At 38.0% G+C, this 20,938-nt stretch overlaps 2 protein-coding genes across 2 annotated transcripts; both read left to right on the forward strand.

Moving 5' to 3' along the window:
* The first annotated feature begins 18,194 nt into the window (after positions 1–18,194).
* On the forward strand, positions 18,195–18,923 carry LOC115969557 (cysteine-rich repeat secretory protein 38-like). Its single transcript, XM_031089234.1, has one exon. It carries the CDS (start codon positions 18,195–18,197, stop codon positions 18,921–18,923), a length of 729 nt encoding a protein of 242 aa, XP_030945094.1.
* A 1,366-nt stretch (positions 18,924–20,289) lies between these two features.
* On the forward strand, positions 20,290–20,779 carry LOC115966416 (cysteine-rich repeat secretory protein 38-like). Its single transcript, XM_031085653.1, has one exon. The coding sequence runs from the start codon at positions 20,354–20,356 to the stop codon at positions 20,777–20,779; it is 426 nt and encodes a 141-aa protein (XP_030941513.1). The 5' UTR covers positions 20,290–20,353.
* The last annotated feature ends 159 nt before the right edge of the window (positions 20,780–20,938 follow it).

The raw sequence follows: 20,938 nt of genomic DNA on the forward strand, positions 1-20,938 counted from the left end.
TAACTTTATAGAATAAAATTGTTAAAATTAGTAATTATGTAAAAATAAATAAAAAAATAAAGGAGGGGTTGGGGGGGGAGAGATTTGTCCCCAAGTCTTTGTTTGCTAGCTGATCTTTATAATCACTACTAACCAATTGGCATTGTACAGACACAATTTGGAGCCCAAGCCCAAAGTGTAAATGGATATTGGCCCGATGGACCCAGTATAATAAATTTGTTAAGAGTGGGTCAAAGAACTAGGCTCCAATGAATTGGATAACGATTAGAATGGATTTAAGAGACAATCAAACAAAGGCAGGAAGAATTTGTCCAAGTAAATTCGCCCTCGGCACAATCCAAGAAGGTCAGTTCTTATATAACTTAATTGAACAAGTTACAAGTACAGTTTTGATTGCTACAGTGTTTTCTCTCTCAATTTTTCTTCCCCTTTTCTCTCAAGGTTCTCTCTCTAATTTATATCATCTTCCCTTCTCATGCTTCCCCTACACGTGGACAGTAGATTGCTCAAGTTGATCCTTGTCCCATCCACCCCCTCCTGAAATCTTTGGGAGTAGTTGTAAGGCTGAAAAAACACTGTTCAGAGATCATGAAAGCTCAAAAATGTGTTGAAAATACAAGAGCTTGTTTAGACCCCCAATTTTAATTATGGCTTGGTAGATTTTACACTAACTTAATACTAAGTGCGGAATAGTGTAAACACAAGCATACAAGCAAGAGAGCTACTCTACTTCATAATTAAAGGAACACAGCAGTAAAATGAAATAAACAAGAGTAGGGAAGGGAGATGCAAATACAAATAACACGCCGGTTCGAAGAAGAAACCGAAGAACTCGGCAAAAAACCTCTCCGCCGCTCTCCAAGCAGTAATCGATCCACTAGACAATCAGTTGGGATACATGGGTTAACAAGAGACCCTCCAAGCCTAATCTACCCGATGTACCTAAGCCCTCCAAGCTCCTACTCCAACAAGGCTTCTCTGAACCGTATCTTGTCTAGCTCTCCGGATCCCGCAACAAGCTCCATGTTGCATCCGCCAACCTTGGCATCTTCCAATGCTTCCTAACAACACCAAAAACACTCACTACACTCTAAAAATGTGTGGATTGTGTTTTGGTATAAATCTCCTCTCAAGGTATGATAATGGGAGAGGGAATGAGAAAATGCTACAATTAATTCTCACTAAGGATGAGTAGCTCTCTCTCAAAAAGATGGGTGTGTGTGTTGTAGAAAACTTATCTAGGGTTTTTCTCTTTGAATAGCCTCACTTATATTTATGGGTAATAAGGGAATATATAATATGGGTGAAGGGTAAGGAATTCACATATAAAAATTCTCCAGGCAGAATGTTTCGCGACTATCTCGCGAGAAGGCCTTACCCGTGAGACACTCGCGAAAACGATAGCCTAGCACAACTCTTTAGCTTCCAATCATGTGCTCCTCACATGCTCTTTCGCGGCTTAGCTTCTCGTGAGCTTCTCGCAAAATCCACTGATTCTTCATTTAAGCTTGAGTCTTCACCAACTTAATACTAAACCCAATATAATAAAATCTCACAAAATACAAGGAACAAAATTAGAGCAATTACAGCACTTTTTATCATGGAATAAAGCCAACATAAAACATAGTTGTAAATCACAATTTTACATATCACTTCCTCATTAATGCGACCAGGGAGTTAGCTGTAGAGCATTCAATACGGTGGCAGCAGCTTTCCCTTAGATATTTCTGAGCTCCCATCCCTCTTATACGTTCATAATGAACGTCCCTATCACTGAAACTTCCTAGAAGATCACCTTGAACATTATGATATACATTTTACCTGTGCTTGGCTTATCCGAGTAGATATTCCTCCTTGGCCTACCTTCCCATTTGTAACCTACTCATGGGACTCTGAGCTAAACCACCCACTACTATTTATCCGTCCTCAGATCACCCCACGTTCTCGGCAAAGGCCCAAGGCCCAAGGCCCAATATATAATTTGGACCCTTATCCTTACAATAGCCCCTCAAAACTCCAGTTTTTTCCCTCTCATCCTAGGAGAAAAGGTGGGGTTTGGATTTTTTAAGAGTTAAAACTATTTATTCCTTTGATTTACACACGTGGGAGCACCGTTTTACACCCCCCATAATTGTTACTGATGCTTCAGAACCCGCGATGCGTCATTAATTGCTCCAAGCGGCGCTTTGTTCCCCGCATCCAACTATAAGGTGCAGATCCTACGGTGGACATTTCTTATTGAATTTTGAGTAGGAGTTATCTCACTCAATTTTGCCTCCTATATATGGTACCTGGGGAAATCATTTTGCCTCATTTCACAAGTCTTCAAGCTTTTCAGAGATCTCAAACACTTAGACCTTCAAGGCTTTCTAAGTTCCTAAATCTCTCTACCCCTTTTCTTAAGAAATCTTTGAATCTTTTACAAGTTTAGGGATCAACATACGAATTTGTCCTTGTAAGTTTCTACTTCTTTAAGCTTTTTTCTCCTCGGCTTTCTATTCTTTGCTTCCTTCTTTTAAAAATTTCTTTCACATCCTCTTAGCTTGCTTAGATGGATAGGTTCAAGCACCTCATAGACTCTTCGGCTGGTATAGAGGGTTTTAGGGCTAGGTACCACATCCTGCAGGGAGTAGCCTTGCAATATTGTGCCCCAAACCAAATTCTTACAAATAGAAGAGAAGGTGAAGTTGTCATTCCTATGATCACCTTTATAGAGGAAGGAATGACACTTTCCATGGGTAGGGTAACTAGAGATTACCTAATCAACCACAGACTGTGTCCCCACCAGTGCACTCCCAAACTGTTTAGAGTTTTAGGGAGTGTAGATGCTCTAAACGAGCAAATAAACTTAAGGCTCACATGGCACGACGTCATTCACCTGTATGAGTGTCATTCCTTTTCCGATGTGGGATTTTATCTCAAGTCCCGATCTGACATTGTTAGAATGGTATCATGTCTTCCTAAGTCCAACAAGGGTATGAAAGATGATTACCTGATCGTCTCCAAGGAGTGGCACGATGGTCTTCACTGTCTAACTCGGAAGGGAGAGCCAGGTGGGGTACCCTAGGATTAGGTCCCCCGGCAAGGGATTTACTTCCTTTTACCTTTAACACTTCACCTTCCTCTGATGATAATTTTCATTGATCTAACCACGATTTCCACCTCGGATGTTTTGATAGATAAAAGGCACGTTGCTCTAAGACTCAACCTAGTCAACGTTTCGAGTCTCAACAAGCTGCTGAGGTTGGAGATATTTATAAGTGAAGACAGGCAGCTGCGAGTTGTCCACTTGATACTCGACTATGAGCCTTTGTCAAGAACATTCCAGGACGCAGGCCAAGCAATAAGAGCCAATAACCCCAAACTAGCCCACATAGATGTTTCTGTGCCTTGTTTTTTGGCTCATAGAGACCTTCCACCAGTTGAACTACCACTTCAATGCTCTCCCCGAGAAGTAGCTGCCCTGAGGGAGGAAACAGCCTCCTTGCATCTATCCCTTAAAGCCGAGATTGACCAATTCGGATTCGAAGAAGAAGAAGAGGCACCAGAAATGCCTATGAAGGTCTTGGATCTTGAGGGTGAACTTGACAGATCCTCAGCGGCCCACTCTCCCAGACTTGTAATCGCCCGGGTCAATACCAGCTTCAAGGAAGAGGAAGAAATGGCCTTAAACCTGAGGAAAGGCCTGAGGGATCTCATGGCCAGGAAGAACAAGGGGTTTACATCAAAGGACATTCCCAAGTCCCAAATTCCACCTAGTCTCCCCCCTCCTCCTCTTCCTCCCACAACTGACCTCAGCCTACTCCCTATTCCGAACCTCAAGAAGAAGAGAAAAGAACAAGAGCTGGAGGAAGGGGAGGTAGTCCCTCAGAAGGGGGCTAAACAGTAGAAAATTGCTAAGGACCCCAAAGATAAAAGGGCCAGCTCCACGGATAGTAGGGAGGAGCACAATGGGGCTGAGGTGCGTATCCAGCAACGCATGTGGTCACCTTTGTTGGAGGTGGATGGTGCTACCATCCTTTGGAATGCTTCCATCAGGGAGTTCCAGCGAGGGCATTCCACCCACATTGTTGAGGCCTTAGAGCAGCCCCTTCTCTTACCCAAGGACATGGATACCCTGGGATGCATAAGGCAGCCGGACCTTTTCCTGTCCTTAAAAAAGGACCTTGCCATAGTAAGTTCATAACCACATCTTTTAACTAAGTATTAATATGCCTTCTCTTTTTTCTTTTTTTTCTTTTTTTTTTCTTTTTTTTTTTACATGGGGTTGTTCTATCATCTTTGTGCAAATCACCCAGGAGGTCTTTGTGGCTGAAGAATAGGTTAAAGAGGCCCGAAATGACGCTAGGAATGAGGCTCACCTCTGTGTCGAGGCTGAAAAGTCCTTAAGGGCTGTGAAGTAAGAGTGCAATGAGCTGGCCTCCAAGCTGATTACTGAGGAGAGGGAAAGAAGGAGTGCTGAGGCCGGACTAAAGAATGCCCAGGTCCAAGCTAAAGACCAACGCAAGTTGCTCTATCAAACTGAGATAGAGTTGGCCACCCAAAGGCAGCTGGTCCTAGAGCTGAAGTCAGACTTACAAAAGGCCAAGGAAGCAGTCCAGGCAGAGCCATCAAAGCAAGCATCCTACCTCCTCGGCATAGAGGAAACTGAGATTAGGCTAGCCGAGGAGCTGGTCAAGGTATGCAGGGATTACTGCAAGGTAACATGGGAGGAAGCCCTTAACCTTGCAGGAGTCCCTGCAGACTCGGAGTGAAGGTAGTTTGGGAGTGTATTTTACCATCCAAATATCCGTGAAGCCCCAACTGCCATCCCATCTCCCTCTACCCTTGCTCCAGAGTCTTTAGAGCAGCCTTTAATCGCGCAGGCTGCTCTCTCCCTCCCTGAGGTTTCGAAAGGATCCAGTCAAGCTAGTGATCAAGGCCAAGGGGCTAAGGTGGCCAAAGACAAAGGCAAGGGTAAGGAGATCAAGCCCCCTTCGGAGACCGAGGACGTTGCTAAGGCCAAGGAAACTACAAATAAGGCAAAGGAGACTAAGGCCAAAAGCAAAGAGATTGATCCTAAGGCCAAAGACACCTCTGCCTCGCAACCGAGCCAAAAAGAAAACCCTCCTCCTCCAAAGGCCCAAACTTAGTAATTAGGATTTTTTTTTGTAGTTTTCTTTGTATATTTTCTTTTTTGTAGTGGTATTTTGCCATTGAACACAATGTACTTCCTCTTTTATTCCATAAAAGACTTTTCTTTTTACTCTACATGCCTTGACTTTAACAATGTTGCAGACAACAATGAACTACTGCCATTCCTTTAATAAAAGCTAACAGTAACACATTACTAATAATTTAGATAAATTGAACAAGTACCAACAATGAAGAGAATTATCACATACTTGTACTAAAAATTAAACCTTTTGTATGGAAGGCAGAATCTTATAGAGAGGAATAATATACCTTGAAAGAAAGAAACAAGGCAGGTAACTCTCATCCTACTCAGCACTTAGATAAAAACTAAAGAACCTTAACTTACTCAAAGCCAGTGATCCGAGGGGTTGGGTATAATCTGGGTCTGTTCAACATTTAGGAAAATAAGTGGATGTCATAGAGTGTTAATTTACCCAAAGTATGTGGTCCGAGGAGTTAGGCATGACTAAGGTTTGTTTTAACACTTAGAAAGATGCCATAAAGCAATAATTTACCCAAAACATGCGGTCTGGGGAGCCAGGCATGACTGAGGTTTTGTTTAGTACTTAGAAAGATATCATAGAATGTTAATTTAACCAAAACATGTGGTCCAAGAATCCAGGCATAACTAAGGTTTTGTTTAACACTTAAAAAAATGTCATTAAGCATTAATTTACCCAAAGCATGTGGTCTGGGGAGCCAGGCATGACTAAGGTTCTGTTTAATACTTAGAAAGATGTCATAAAGTGTTAATTTACCTAAAGCATGTGGTCTGAGGATCCAGGCATGACTAAGGTTCTGTTTGATACTTAGAAATATGTCATTAAATATTAATTTACCCAAAGCATGTGGTCTGGAGAGTCAGGCATGACTAAGGTTTTGTTTAATATTTAAAAAGATGTCATTGAGTATTAATTTACCCAAAGCATGTGGTCCGAAGAGTCAAACATGATTAAGATTCTGTTTAACACTTAGAAAGGTAATAATGGGAAGTGCAATACGTTACATAATAAACAAGAATATGACAAAGGAAACTTTTATTAATAATAATACCTCTTTAGGTTGTTTACATTCCAAGGGCGTGGTATTATATTTTCATCTAGGTCTTCAAGGAAATACACTCCTATGCTAGCTACCGAGGTGATGTGATATGGCCCCACCCAATTGGGCCCCAACTTTCCCCATGCTGGATTTTTTGTAGTACCCAGAACTTTTCTTAACACCAAGTCACTAGGTGCTAATGGTCTCAACTTCACATTGGCATCATACCCTTACTTGAGCTTGTGTTGATAATATGCCAATTGGACCATGGCATTTTCTCTTCTTTTTTCAATCAAGTTTAAGCTCTATTCTAGCAATCTGTTATAATCACTCGAACTAAAAGAACTTGTTCTCAGCGTTAGGAAGTTGATCTCCAAAGGAATAACAACTTCGGCTCCATAAGTCATTGAAAAGGGGGTCTCCCTTGTTGACTTGCGAGGTGTGGTTCGATACATCCAAAGGACGTGGGACAACTCTTCCACCCATCTTCCCTTCGCATCATCCGACCTCTTCTTGAGTCTGTTCACTATGACCTTGTTAACAGCCTTAGCTTGTCCATTTCCTTGGGGATAGAATGAGGTGGAATATCTATTTGTAATTCCCAGGTCACAACAGTATCTCCTAAAGGATTTGTTATTGAACTGAAGGCCGTTATCCGAGATGAGGGTACGAGGGACCCCAAACAGGGTGACTATGTTTTTCCAAACGAATTTCTTGGCATCGACATCCCTGATATTCGCCAAGGGTTCAGCCTTAACCCACTTAGTGAAGTAGTCCGTGCCAACTAGCAAGTACCTCTTATTCCCTGCTGCCTTGGTGAAAGGACCAACAATGTCCAAGCCCCATTAAGCAAATGGCCAAGGGCTAGACAGGGGATTAAGGACTCTCCTTGGTTGGTGTATATTTGGTGCAAATCTTTGGCATTGATCACACTTCTTTACATACTCTTGTGCTTCTTTCTACATGTTTGGCCACCAGTAGCCCTGAGTGATGGCTTGGTGAGATAAAAATCTGCCTCTAGTATGGCTTCCACAAATCCCTTCATATAACTCCTTAAGGAGTAGTTTCGATGCTTCAGGATGTATGCATAGTAGGTATGGCCCAAAAACTAAGCGTTTGTACAATTTTTGGTTCTTAGATAACCAAAACCAAGGAGCCTTTCTCCGTACCTTGTCAGCTTCTAATTTCTCCTCTGGTAGGATATCCTCCTTCAAGAATAGTACCATGGGGTCCATCCAGCTAGGCCCTACTCTAACCTGATTAACATGGACCACCTCTTTCTTCACTTCTGTGGGTTTGCATAAGTCTTCTACAAGGATGACTCGAGGTAAGCTCTGCGCCAAGGAGGTTGCAAGTGTGGCTAGGGAATTAGCATGTGTGTTTCCACTTCTAGGGATATGCAATAGGCTGAAAGATTCAAACCCTGATGACAAATGCTTGACTCAAGTACCCTTGCATTCTCACATCTCTTGCTTCTAACTCTCCCTTCACTTAGCCTACGACCAACCTTGAGTCCGAAAATATCTCCACTACCTTTCCGCCCATTCTTTGAACCATGGTCATTCCCACCAGTAGAGCCTCATATTCAACCTCGTTGTTTGTGGTTGACAAGCCCAACCTTAATGATTTCTCAATGGTGATTTTCTCAGGAGAGACCAGAACTAGCCCTACTCCGGACCCCTTTGATTCACTGCGCCATTAACATATACCTTCCAGAATAAAGGTTCTTGCAAGGTGATTGTGCCAACTGATTTTCCATCAATGTATTATATTTCTACCTCTTTCCTAAACAGGGATTCAGCGAACTCGGCCATCAAATCTGCGAGGACCTAACCCTTAATAGAGGTATGAGGCATGTATTTGATGTCAAAAGCCCCTAGGATCGTACCCCACTTAGCAATCCTCCTCGTGCAGTCAGCGCTCCGAAGTAAAGATCTTAGTAGAAGCTAGGTTAAGATAACAACAGTGTGTGATTGGAAATAGTGGGGGAGCTTACGTGTAGTGTGTACTACCACCAAAATGGCTTTCTCCAGTGGCAAATAACAGACCTTGGCCTTATGTAGTAATTTGCTCACATAATTAACATGCCTTTGTACCCCACTATCAACTCACACCAACACCAAGCTTACAACATGAGGGTCCACGGCAATGTAAGAAAACAAGACCTCATCCACTTCAGGGCTGGACATGATAGGTGGCCGAGAAAGGTATTCCTTAAGTTGTTGAAAAGCCAAAGCACACTCCTCAGTCCATTCAAATCTTTTCCATTTATTCATAAACAAAAAGAAGGGTCTACATCTATCTGGTTCAAGGCAGCAGTCATTCCTGTCAGTTTCTAGACTTCCTTGGGATTCTGAGGTGGTTGTAGATTATTAATGCTTTAATTTGATCAAGATTAACCTCAATTCCACATTGAGTTACCATATAGCCCAGAAACTTTTCTGATCCCATGCCAAAAGAGCATTTGGAAGTATTAAGACGCAGCTTGTGTTTCCTCAGAATTTCAAAGATGCTTCCGAGGTCTCCCACATGCTTGAACACTAACTTACTCTTCACCACCATATCATCTATGTAGACCTTAATACTTTTACCCAATTGTGGCTCAAACATCCAAGTCATCATCCTTTGATAAGTAGACCCTACGTTTTTCAAACCAAAATGCATCACTTTATAATGTTAGTTTCTAGTAGGAGTGACAAAAGGTGTCTTCTCCTAATCACCCAAGACCAATGGTATTTGGTGGTATCCTTGGAAAGCATCTAAGAAGCTCATCTAGGGATGGCCCTACGATTGCATCCATTAGTTGGTCTATCCGAGACATAAGGAATGGGTCTTTTAGACAAGCCTTATTTAAATCTGTAAAGACCACACACACTCGCCACTTCCCATTCTTCTTCTTTACCACCACAGTATTGGCTAGCCACTCAGGATAGAACACCTCCTTAATGGCCCCAGCTTGCTTAAGCTGCATACCCTCGTCTTTAACAGCTTCAAAATGATCCTTGGATAAGCGTCAAGGTGGTTGCTTTTTGGGGGTGATAGATGGATTTACATTTAAATGATAGCAGATGAAGCTCGGATCCACCCCTAGAGCCTCATAAGCATTCCATGCAAACACATCAATATTTCTCTTGAGAAACTCTATCAGCTCTTCATTCTCCTGAGGAGGCAGCTGAGCTCCAACTTGAAAAAACTTTTTCGGATCATCATCTACAACAATTTTCTCCAAATTCTCGCACTTCGCCTCCTCAGCTAGCCTATTGATAGGTGACACCGGAGTTTTTGATTGCTATGAGCCTCTTTTTGCGGAAGCCGAGGATTCAGCTTCGAGCTGATGTAAGATGGCAGCCACCAGGCACTGCCTAGCCATGGACTGATCCCAACAAGCTCTTCAATTTGGCCCCTTGATGGATATTTCACCTTCTGGTATAGAGTAGAAGAAACGGCCCCTAAAACATGAAGCTAAGGTCTGGCCACGATAACCGTGTAAAGGGAATAAGCATCCACTACAATGAAGTCTACCTCCATTAGTTCTGAACCAGCCTGCACGAGTAGTCTAATCTGACCCCTCGGAATGACAACTTTCCCATCAAAGCTCACCAAAGGAGAACCATAGGCTGTTAAATCTTCGGGCTTCAAATTCGGCCCCCTATACAAATCAGGGTACATAATCTCAGCGCCACTGCCTAGGTCCACCATTACCCTCTTCACGTCGTACTCCCCAATCCTGAGCATGACCACCAAAACATCATCGTGTAGCTATATTGTTCCAATTTTATCCTCATCCAAAAAAATTAACGCCGGTTGGATACTCACTCTAGCCCTCTTCGACTCATAATTAGAGTCCTCGACGAACAACCAGGCCACAGACAACACCCTGAAGGGACAAGAACCAGTCCTTCTTGGAGCAACAAAAATGACATTTATCTTGCCCAAAGGAGGTCTTAAAGAATCATTTCTCTAGGATTCCGAACTCGTCTGGCCCCCCTGGCCACTAGAATGATGCAAAAATTGTTTCAACCTTCCTTTTCGGACCAACTGGTCTAGATGATCCCACAAGGTCCTACAGTCCTCTATGGTGTGTTCCCGGTCCTAGTGGTATTGGCAATGAAGGCTCTGATTATAGGGTCTCCTCCCATCTTATTTGGCCATTTAAAGAATGGTTCATTCTTGATCTTTTCCAAAACTTGGTGTACTGGTTCTCGGAATACTGTATTAACTGCCTAGGCATTGGCAGGCCCTACTTGCCTAGCAAAATTCCTCTGAGGTCAATTGTTGTTCTATCGATCTGACCTGAAATCTCTCCTCTCTTGAGGGATAACCTTAGTCTTCCCCTTCCTTTGTTGCTAGTCTTCCTCAACCCTTTTATATTTATCAATTCGATTTATGAGTTGACGTACACTGGTGGCAGGCTTCTCGGTCAAGGACTTCCTTAAACCGTGCTCGATAGGTAAACCAACCTTGAAAGTCCTAATGGCTACATCGTCAAAGTCACCATCTTTCTCATTCAACATCTCCTAGTATCTGTCTGAGTACGTCTTTAAGGTCTCCCCCTCTCACATGGTTAAGGACAGTAGGAAATCCAAGGGTCGACGAACCCTACTGCAAATAATGAAGCGAGAGCCAAATGCTTGAGTGAGCTCCATAAAGGAACTTATGGAGCCAGACCCACGCCATCGAACCATCTCATCGCCACAAGCCCCAAACTGAATGGGAACACCTTGCACATCAAAGCCTTGTTTTTGGAGTGAACAATCATTCTCTAATTAAAGTGGCTTACATGCTCCACAGGATCCGTTCGACCGTTGTAAATGGTGAACGTTGGCTAGTTAAATCACTGAGGAAGTCTTGCCTCTTCAATATTACACGTAAAAGGTGACCTGGAAATTTGATTCAATGCCCTGCTCATAGCATTACTTCCTAGGCCTTTATAAGGCAGGCTTTTATACCTACGTTCGTGGTGGTGCTCCTCATCATAGGAGAAAGACTCACTAGATGGGGTTCTTGACCTACGTCTATAGCTAACATCCCATTCATCATCAGAGGAGACATCAGAATCGGAAGGAGTCCACTTTCGCCGTGCATGGCGCAACTTATTCTTTAACTGGTCAATCTCCAGTTGCATGGCCATAGCGTTCTGCCGTAGACTTTACCTGGTGTGGACCTAATCCCACCATCATCAACCGTTACACTCACTATCACCTAAGTTTTTCCCACAGATGGCGCCAATTAAACGAACACAATTTGGAGCCCAAGCCCAAAGTGTAAATGGATATTGGCCTAGTGGGCCCAGTATAATAAATTTGTACAGAGTGGGTCAAAGAACTAGGCTCCATTGAATTGGATAACGATTAGAATGGATTTAAGAGAAATCAAACAAAAGCAAGAAGAATTTGTCCAAGTAAATTCGCCCTCGGCATAATCTGAGAAGGTCAGTTCTTATATAACTTAATTGAACAAGTTACAAGTACAATTTTGATTGCTACAATACTTTCTCTCTCAATTTTTCTACCCCTTTTCTCTCAGGGTTCTGTCTCTAATTTATATCATCTTCCCTTCTCATCCTTCCCTTACACGTGGACAGTAGATTGCTCGAGTTGATTCTTGTCCCATCCACCCCCTCCTGAAATCTTTGGGAGTAGCTGTATAGCTGAAAAAACACTGTTCAGAGATCACTTCTTCATTAATGCGGCCAGGGAGTTAACTGCAGAGCATTCAATGCGGTAGCAGCAACTTTCCCTTAGATATTTCTGAGCTCCCATCCCTTTTGTACGTTCATGATGAATGTCCCTATCACTGAAACTTCCTGGAAGGTCACCTTGAACATTATGATATACATTTGACCTGTGCTTGGCTTATCCGAGGAGATATTCCTCCTTGGCCTACCTTCCCATTTGTAACCTACTCATGGGACTCTAAGCTAAACCCACCCACTACTATTTATTCGTCCTCAAAACACCCCACATTCTTAGCCAAGGCCCAATGCCCAATATATAATTTGGGCCCTTATCCCTGTAGGCATAATTCAGAAGAAATAATAATGAATATAAAATTATATGTGTACTTCAGATCTTTGAATATCCCCATAAATAATTTGACGGAAAAAATATTTGATTAAAAAATGAATAGTAATAATTGTTAGGTTTTTAGTTTGTAGTGTTGGCAAACCATGACAAAAAGTAAGTATTATTGAGTTAGAATGGTGTACTTTTAAGTCCAAGACAAAAAACTCAAGTTTAGGATGAAAAAAAGTGAGTTGCAATCTGGTCCTCTCGATTGCTATTCGATTCCTCGATTGCTATTCGATTTCTCTCGATTGGTCGAAAGTCACATATCAGCAAAAAATTAACAAACGTAAAAAGCCCATAACTTGTCCGTTTGAAGCCTAATAATCACGATCCATTTTTTCTAGTATTTAAAAGACATTATAAGCTAACCCTAAAAAGGTTTTTTAGAGGTTTTTAGAGAGAAAAGAGTGCATCGTGTGCCTCCAATTGTAGATCTAGGGTTTTTGTACCCAAAACTCTCTAAAGTTTATTAGGACATATGTAATTCACTTATTAGGAACATATATCACTATTTTATGTAATTGGCTAATCTTTTGACAAAATACACTTTACTTGTAATTAGGTAGATATAGGATGTGTTTAATACTTCAAGAAACCTTGTTTCAAGTTCAAGTGTTAAAATCATGCATCTGTCCAAGATTCTAGTTTGAAAAGTGTCTGTCATTAAAGCTCGACAGCTAGCCATCTATCGAGCCTTGAAGAGCTGTTCCAGCCCGTGGCTCGACAGTAGCTCAACAGATAGGCATCTGTCGAGGTTTATGAAAAACAAAGTTTCAATTCTGTTTTGACTCCAATCCGTGATTGTATATTTAGGTTTTCTTTTCTCACAACCCTAAACATATAAAAGGATTATTTTAAGGGCCGTCAGAGGTGACACAAGTTGCATAAGTGTTAAGCAAAGTTTGTTCAAGCAAATTGTGACTAGAGATAAAATTTGCCCTAGTTCATCTTTCTTGTGAAGAAGCTGCGTGTTTGCGCACCGTAGGGTTTTGTAACCAAGGATCTTCTCGATTTTCATCGTGTGATGAACTGAAGAACTTTGCAACCAACAACCTTCTCTAGTTGGTGATTGAAGTCGCATACTGGGATCCGCACAATTGGTTAGTCACGTACTGGGAGCCGTGTATTACAAGGTTAGATTGTCACTACAAAATAAGTCCAATTGAGTATTGGGGTAAAAGAGTTCAACTGTAGGTCGGTATAAGGTACTGGGATTCTTTTACTTGTAATCGTTTGTTGTAATAATAGTAGATTCTCGGGAGTGGTGACCTTAAAATCACCCGGTGGGGTTTTTACTGTGTTGGTTTTTCCCATTCGTAAACAAATCACCGTGTCAATTTAATTTCCACTGCATACTTTAGTTTATTGGTGATTTGTTTGTGCTACCACGCGTTTGCATGTTAATTTGATTAATTAATAAACTTGGCTAATTAATTAATTAATTCATCACAAGAGGTCAATTCGTTTTTGGCCTATCAAAGTATTCTACCATCAATATTCCTTAAAGAATCTCAAGATCTGGTATTGTAGAAGTTGCTACTACAAGATCATTACAGGATCTCAAAGTAACAAACAATGCGGATTGTGTTGGTGTGAATCCAAGTAGAGAAGGAGTTCATGAATTTGGAGCTTGCACGTGGACATGTCAGTAAGTTACTACATGAGGTAACAATAGATTTAGGGTTAAATCTGTTTGTAAAAACTTCGATTATCTTATAGTGGATTTACTTTACCTTGAGAATAGTTAGATCAAATCCTCTCTAGGTTTTTACCTTGAAACGGTTCGTTTCATTGGTTTTCCTAGGTCATTATATCGTGTATTGTTTACTTTTCCGCATCTTTGCATGATATGATTTATTTGTGTTTAACTTAGATTTGAAAATTAATCTAAGTAATCACTTGGTTAATATAATAGGTTAAACAATCTGTTTTAAGCGGTCTAAATGAACTTTTAATTATAATAATTAAAAAAACACTAAAAATGTAAAAATAAAAAAATAAATTTCATAGGCTACAAATGATTTTATGCTACAAATGATTTTACTTTTTATAGGAGAGCCACACATCATAGGCTAGTCGACCATTCTTGGGGGCCAAACTTTAAATATTTATATAAATTTATTTGTTATAAAATAAATAAAATTTTCAAGAAGGGTTTAGCCTATTTTTATCATAGGCTAGTAGGGGGGAAATTGATAAATACCCTTTATTTTTAAAGTACGTAACAAAATGTAGATCTTTTCAAACTATGTAGTAAGATACCCATGTTTTGAAATTCAATTTTAACAAAATCGAGTTCTGCGTAAAACTTAATATCCTCAAAGTTAAGTTCAATGTGTACTCTTAAATAGAACTCAACATTAGCAATATCGAGTTTCACTTAAATTTTCAAAAAACACTACAACAAAATGTATTTTTAGCGACGAAAATTAGTAAGGAAATATTTTTTTTGTCACTAAAATTACAGATTTAGTGACGAAATATGGATTTCGTCGCTAATAATGAAAAAAATTATAACATTGAGCAACAAAAAGTAATTTTCGTTGCTATTGTTGATTTGAAACAAGGGCGCCAACAGGGAAAAACTAGGTACAAACTTAATTAAACTATAGGGACAAAATATTTTATCGCTAAAAGTTGAGATTTTTAGTGACGAAATATTTCATTGCTATAGATGTTGCTTTGAACAATATTAGTGACAAAACTCATTTCGTCGCCGAAGGTAACCAATAGTGACGAAACTAAATCGTCACCAAAAGTCCAATGCTTATAAACCGACAGCTTTAGTGTCGAAATCATAATTCGTAACAAAAAAGTTAGAAAAATCAATGAAATAAATTTCATGACTAAAGAGTACAACTTAAATGGGTTAAATTTCAGCCAAAAAAAATTTTCATTTCCCACATAAAATTTTATTTCTCCCACCCACTCACTTAAAAATTTTTCAGCCCTCCCTCTCTCATTATCACTCACTCCCTAACACAAACACGAACTCAAATACAAACATAAACACACACATCCCTCTATCTCTCTCTCTCTCTACCAAATCTCTCCTCCCTCTTGGTCTCTTGGTTAGCTTCTACTAGATTTTCAATCATCAAACTCTTACCCATGGTTTGAGTTCTCCTAACATGAATCTAAGGTAACATCTCCATGACCCACCTTCTAATATCTTTAGGTTTTTGTCCAATATTGTTAGGATTGCTCTTTATGTTGTGGGTTTTGTTTTAGAAGTAGTTTGTTATATTTGTTGGTAAATTTAAAATCTTATTGGAGGTTTTTAATTTAATGGAGTGAAATGGATTTTGTTGTTTGGCAACTATGTGAGTTGGGTTTCTTAAGAAATCATTTGGGTTTTTAATTTATATGGGAGATTGGGTTAGTTTTAGAAAAAGGGATTCCTTACATTTTGAAATGTCTTTGGCATATGTGGTTGTGATTATGGTGTTAAATAAAAATTTGTGCAAGTAATATGAGCATGTGTCTTTTGCTTACCAAGTGTTTGACAATTGCCTATATGAGTTACGAAATAGATTTTGTTGTTTGGCAACCATGTGAGTTGGGTTTCTTGAGAAATCATTTGGGTTTTGATTTATATGGGAGATTGGGTTAATTTTAGAAAAAGGGTTTCCTTACATTTTTGAAATGTTTTTGGCATATGTGGTTGTGATTGTGGTGTTAAATATAAATTTGTGCAAGTAATATGAGCATGTGTCTTTGACTGAATTATGTAGTAAATGATTTAGTTCTAGCAAATATGTGGTAATTGAATTATGCAATGTGAGGTTGACAACCAAATTGGGTTTGAAGTTTGTGTCTTAGATGAACATATATATATATATATACACACACAAATATTCAATAGAGATGTTTCTTATAACATAGTTAATGTTTTTACTTTACAATTTTAATGTAGTATTGTTTTTACATTTGTACAAATTTCTTATTGGTGTCTTTTAGGACATTTTCTTTTGGCATTACTTGAAGATGTTTGAGGACATCTTCTTTTAGCCCTTAGTATTTTATGTTATTGTATGTTATAAAACATCTTGTATTATTGTATGTGTTGGAAACAATTTGTATGGATGGATTGAATAGAATACTTGTTTTATTTTTACATTTGGAATGTATGGATCATTTTCTTATAAATGTGTAGTTGACATTAATGTGTTATTCAAGTGTAAGGAGTTAATAATGTAATGACAGGTTACATACAGGAAAATAATGAAAACAGATAAGTAGCTTTAGTGACGAATTTTTCCATCACATTTAGCTACATTTAGTGACGAAATTTTTCGTCACTAAATATAACTAAATTTATAAAAAAACACTTTCAATGACGAAAATTTTTGTCGTTAAATATAGCTGAATTTTTCAAACTATAGTTTTAGCGACGAAAATATTTCGTCACTAAATATTATCTAATAAAATAAGGTACATGTAGTGACGAAATAGTTCGTCGCTGAATAGTATTTTTTACCGGGAAAACATTTAGCGACTAAATAATTTCGTCGCTAAAAGTATTTTTATTTTAAAACAACTCGGATCTTTAGCGACGAAATTTGTTGAAAGTTTTCGTCGCTAATACTCTTAGCGATGGGGCTATAGTGACGAAATGAATTTCGTCACTAAAAAGAAGAATTCATCACTAAAGGTACTAGGCGACGAAATATAGGACTTTTACTTACAAAAATTTTTGTCGCTAAAAATACATTTTATTGTAGTGTGAAGATATCATGTATGGTAATAATAGATACAATTTATACAAAAGAAGTTGTCAAGCCTAATTGTGTGTTAAGCATTAAATAACGTAATTAAAAGGTAAATATACTTTGTCTTAGACGTTGATTTTTGTCTCATATTTAATCTAAAATCTTTATTTTTATACTTGAAAATTTAAGAAAATATAAATTTTATAAGGGTTTTTACTCACATATGCCTTTACGACATATATTAATAAACCATTTTAAGATACTTTTTATGTGAAAATTAAAAATTAACTAATTTTTTGACAACTTTTTTAATTTTTCCTAATAAATTTTCTAAAATTGATGATTAATGTATATTCTAAGAACATACATTAAAAGAACCCATTTTATAATTCCATCTATGATTTATCCGGTGAAAATGACCAATTTTTATGCATGAAAAGTGTATACCCGTTGCAAAATAAATAAATATATAATTTTACACTAGATTTTGATTGAAGTTTGTTAGGGTACCTTTTTTTTACACCTAATTTTATTTGGATACTACCTATTTATTTTCAAACACCACTAATAAGTTATTGGGTTTTCCCAAATATTTTTTACTCTATTATTATGTTAATCACAAATGTTTCATATCTCATTATCTAAATTGGATTATGATATAAACTATCACAAAAAGCCACAAAACTTAAATTTTATCCAATTTTATTATCATATTCTATTTGAGAACATCAAAATTTTCCCCTCAACAAAGTTTAAAGCTTGTTTAAAATGAAGTTAACTTTTGGACAAGTAGTTTGTTTTTATTTGTGACTATTATTACCATACATGATATCCTCAGTTGTGATTTTCTTAATTACGCCTTTTTCAATCTAATAATTACAACAGCTTTTGTGATAATGTTTTAGAACTATCCTTTTTAATATTTAGGTGATTATTTCACCTCCTAAGTTTCGTAGCAATCCAATATATTATTGGGGTTGACGAAGTGAACCTTCAACGTTCTGGATAATTAGTTTATTTTTAGTGCATTTTGAGCTTCCCCATTTTTGACTTTTACAATTAACGCAGCAAATTTTGACAATTTCTTGTCAACTTGAACAGTAGTAAGAAGAAATGGTAAGCACGAGATTTACTATAAATAACAGCTGCATGGACCAAAGTTTAAACCCATCAATCATCCTCTCATATCCTTTTGACAATGTCTTCCTCACACTTCACCTTCTCCATCTACTTTTTAACCTTTGCTCTCTTTCTCCAAACCATTTTTGGAGCTAGCCCTCTCTTCCATTTCTGTTCAAGCTCTGAGAACTTCACCACCAATGACCCATATGGATCAAACCTAAAAAAGCTCTTGGGTAACCTTTACTATCAAACCCCTCTCCAGGGCTTTGGTCTTGGTTCAGTGGGTTCGTATCCATACCAAACTAATGGACTTGCTCTTTGTCGTGGTGATGTTGCAACCACAGACTGCAAGACCTGTGTCAATGAGGCTAGCAATGAAATTCACAAACTTTGCTCATACAATAAAGGTGCCATTATATGGTACGACAATTGTCTTGTGAAGTACTTGAACAAGGATTTCTTTGGCCAAATTGATAATCAAAACAAGTTCTACATGTACAACTTGAGAAATGTTAGTGAGCCGACAACATTTAACGAAAAGACAAGAAAGTTGTTGAGCCTCCTAGCCAAAGAAGCATCTGTTACACCAAAACTGTATGCAGTTGGAGAGCTAGAGCTTGGAGAATCAAAGAAGCTTTATGGTTTGGCCCAGTGCACTAGGGATCTTTCTAATAGTGACTGCTTCAAGTGTCTTGATGGTGTAATTGGTGAACTTCCCCGATGTTGTGATGGGAAAGAAGGAGGAAGAGTTGTTGGTGGGAGTTGTAACATAAGATATGAGATTTACCCATTTGTCAATTCTTAGATTATGTATGTTCTAGGGTTTAGAACTACCCATATGTCGTAACATAAAATAAAGTGTTTGTAGGAACACCCTTATGATGATTCTCCATTATGGAAGAATGCAGAAATAAAACATGCTTTGTATTTGTTGGATGTTTCAACTTTCAACCATCCTCATATGTTGTTAAATAAATTTTCTTTTTATGATTGTTATGGATAAATGACAAATTTTGCATCCTTGAATGGACAAGTAGGATGGATGACTTCAAAAAACTTAACAGAAAGTCTAATATCACAATAAATTTTTAACAAATTTTACAATTATTGAGGTGGCATTGGAATAAAAGAAAAGTGATGTTAATAGTGGTCTTATGTAAAAATGATGTATACATTAATCACAATTTATTACTTTAATAATTGTGAAATTTATTGTATTTGTAACATTGTTAAAAACTTAAACCATAACTATATAGAAATTTTAAATAATTTAACTTATCTCTAATACTTTTATTTATTGGAAATAATACGGGACATAACATATGTCATAAAATGATCACGTGTCAACCTCGTATCCTATCCAATACACAAGAGCACTAAAAAGAATTCTTACCCATTTTAAAACAATAATGTAGTACTACATTTTATGGTTGCCAATTTCTTATGTGACAAATAATAAAATAAAATAACAAATTACAATAACAATTATAATAAAAAAAAAAAAAAAAAAAAAGAGAGAAGGTTGCTAACTACTCTATATTAATTGTGTATATATACATACATACATATATATATATATATATTAATATTATCCTACTTCTCTTCTAATACATCTCTTGTGTAATAATTAACAATAAATTTTTTTATTTAAACTAACTCTCACACAATTACGTATCTCTTTTTGCTAGTAGTGTCATATCTGTTTATGTTTCTTTTCTTTTTTTGATCAAGCTACCCGAATCCCAGGTAGCGATGGATGAGACAATACATATGATTCCTCCTCTTTTTATATAAAAAATAAATAAATTTTTTGAGAAACAACAGGTGTGTCATTGGATTTTTAGTGTGGTAGAAAGAAAGAATTTGAGAGAGAGAGGGAGAGAGATTCAGAAAAAACAAATCCTTTTTTTTTAATGGTCAAACACACAAACCTTTACCTTTTCCATTTCTTTTTCTTTTTTAAATTATGGTCAAACCATAACTGGTAGACGAAAACCAAGAAACTGGATTAGAAAAAACAAATTTATTATCTTTTTCTAGATCATGTGACCAAACCAGACAAAGTGATGATTATATATAAAATTATAAATGCAAAATCGCCTAAGAAATTACTGTGCCGCAACACCAAACATTCAACTTTTTTACATTGAACAGATGTAATCACGGCGAGTTGGATGGTTCGCCGTAATAGTTGCTTTTCCCTTTTGTCGTGGTGATGTTGCAACCACAGACTGCATGACTTGTGTCAACGAGGCTAGCAATGAAATTCACAGACTTTGCCCGTATAATAAAGGTGCCATTATATGGTACGACAATTGTCTTGTGAAGTACTTGAACAAGGATTTCTTTGGCGAAATTGATAATCAAAACAAGTTCTACATGTATAACTTGAGAAATGTTAGTGAGTCAACAACATTAAATGCAAAGACAAGGGAGCTGTTGAGCCTCCTAGCCAAAGAAGCATCTGTTACTCCAAAACTGTATGCAGTTGGAGAGCTAGAGCTTGGAGAATCAAAGAAGCTCTATGGTTTGACCCAATGCACAAGAGGGATCTTTCTAACAGTGACTGCTTCAAGTGTCTTGATGGTGCAATTGGTGAACTTCCTCGTTGTTGTGATGGGAAAGGAGGAAGAGTTGACGTTGGTAGGAGTTGTAACATAAGATATGAGATTTACCCTTTTGTCAGCCATAACTCCATAAGCCTCTATATATACAGACCACCATAAACGGCAAAAAGATGTATATACAAAACAAAGAATGAGAAAATATAGAAAGATAAAAAGATGTATATACAAAACAAAGAATGTGAAAATATAGAAA

This window comes from Quercus lobata, chromosome 11, assembly GCF_001633185.2.
Source record: "Quercus lobata isolate SW786 chromosome 11, ValleyOak3.0 Primary Assembly, whole genome shotgun sequence".
In the NCBI taxonomy this organism is placed as follows: domain Eukaryota; kingdom Viridiplantae; phylum Streptophyta; class Magnoliopsida; order Fagales; family Fagaceae; genus Quercus; species Quercus lobata.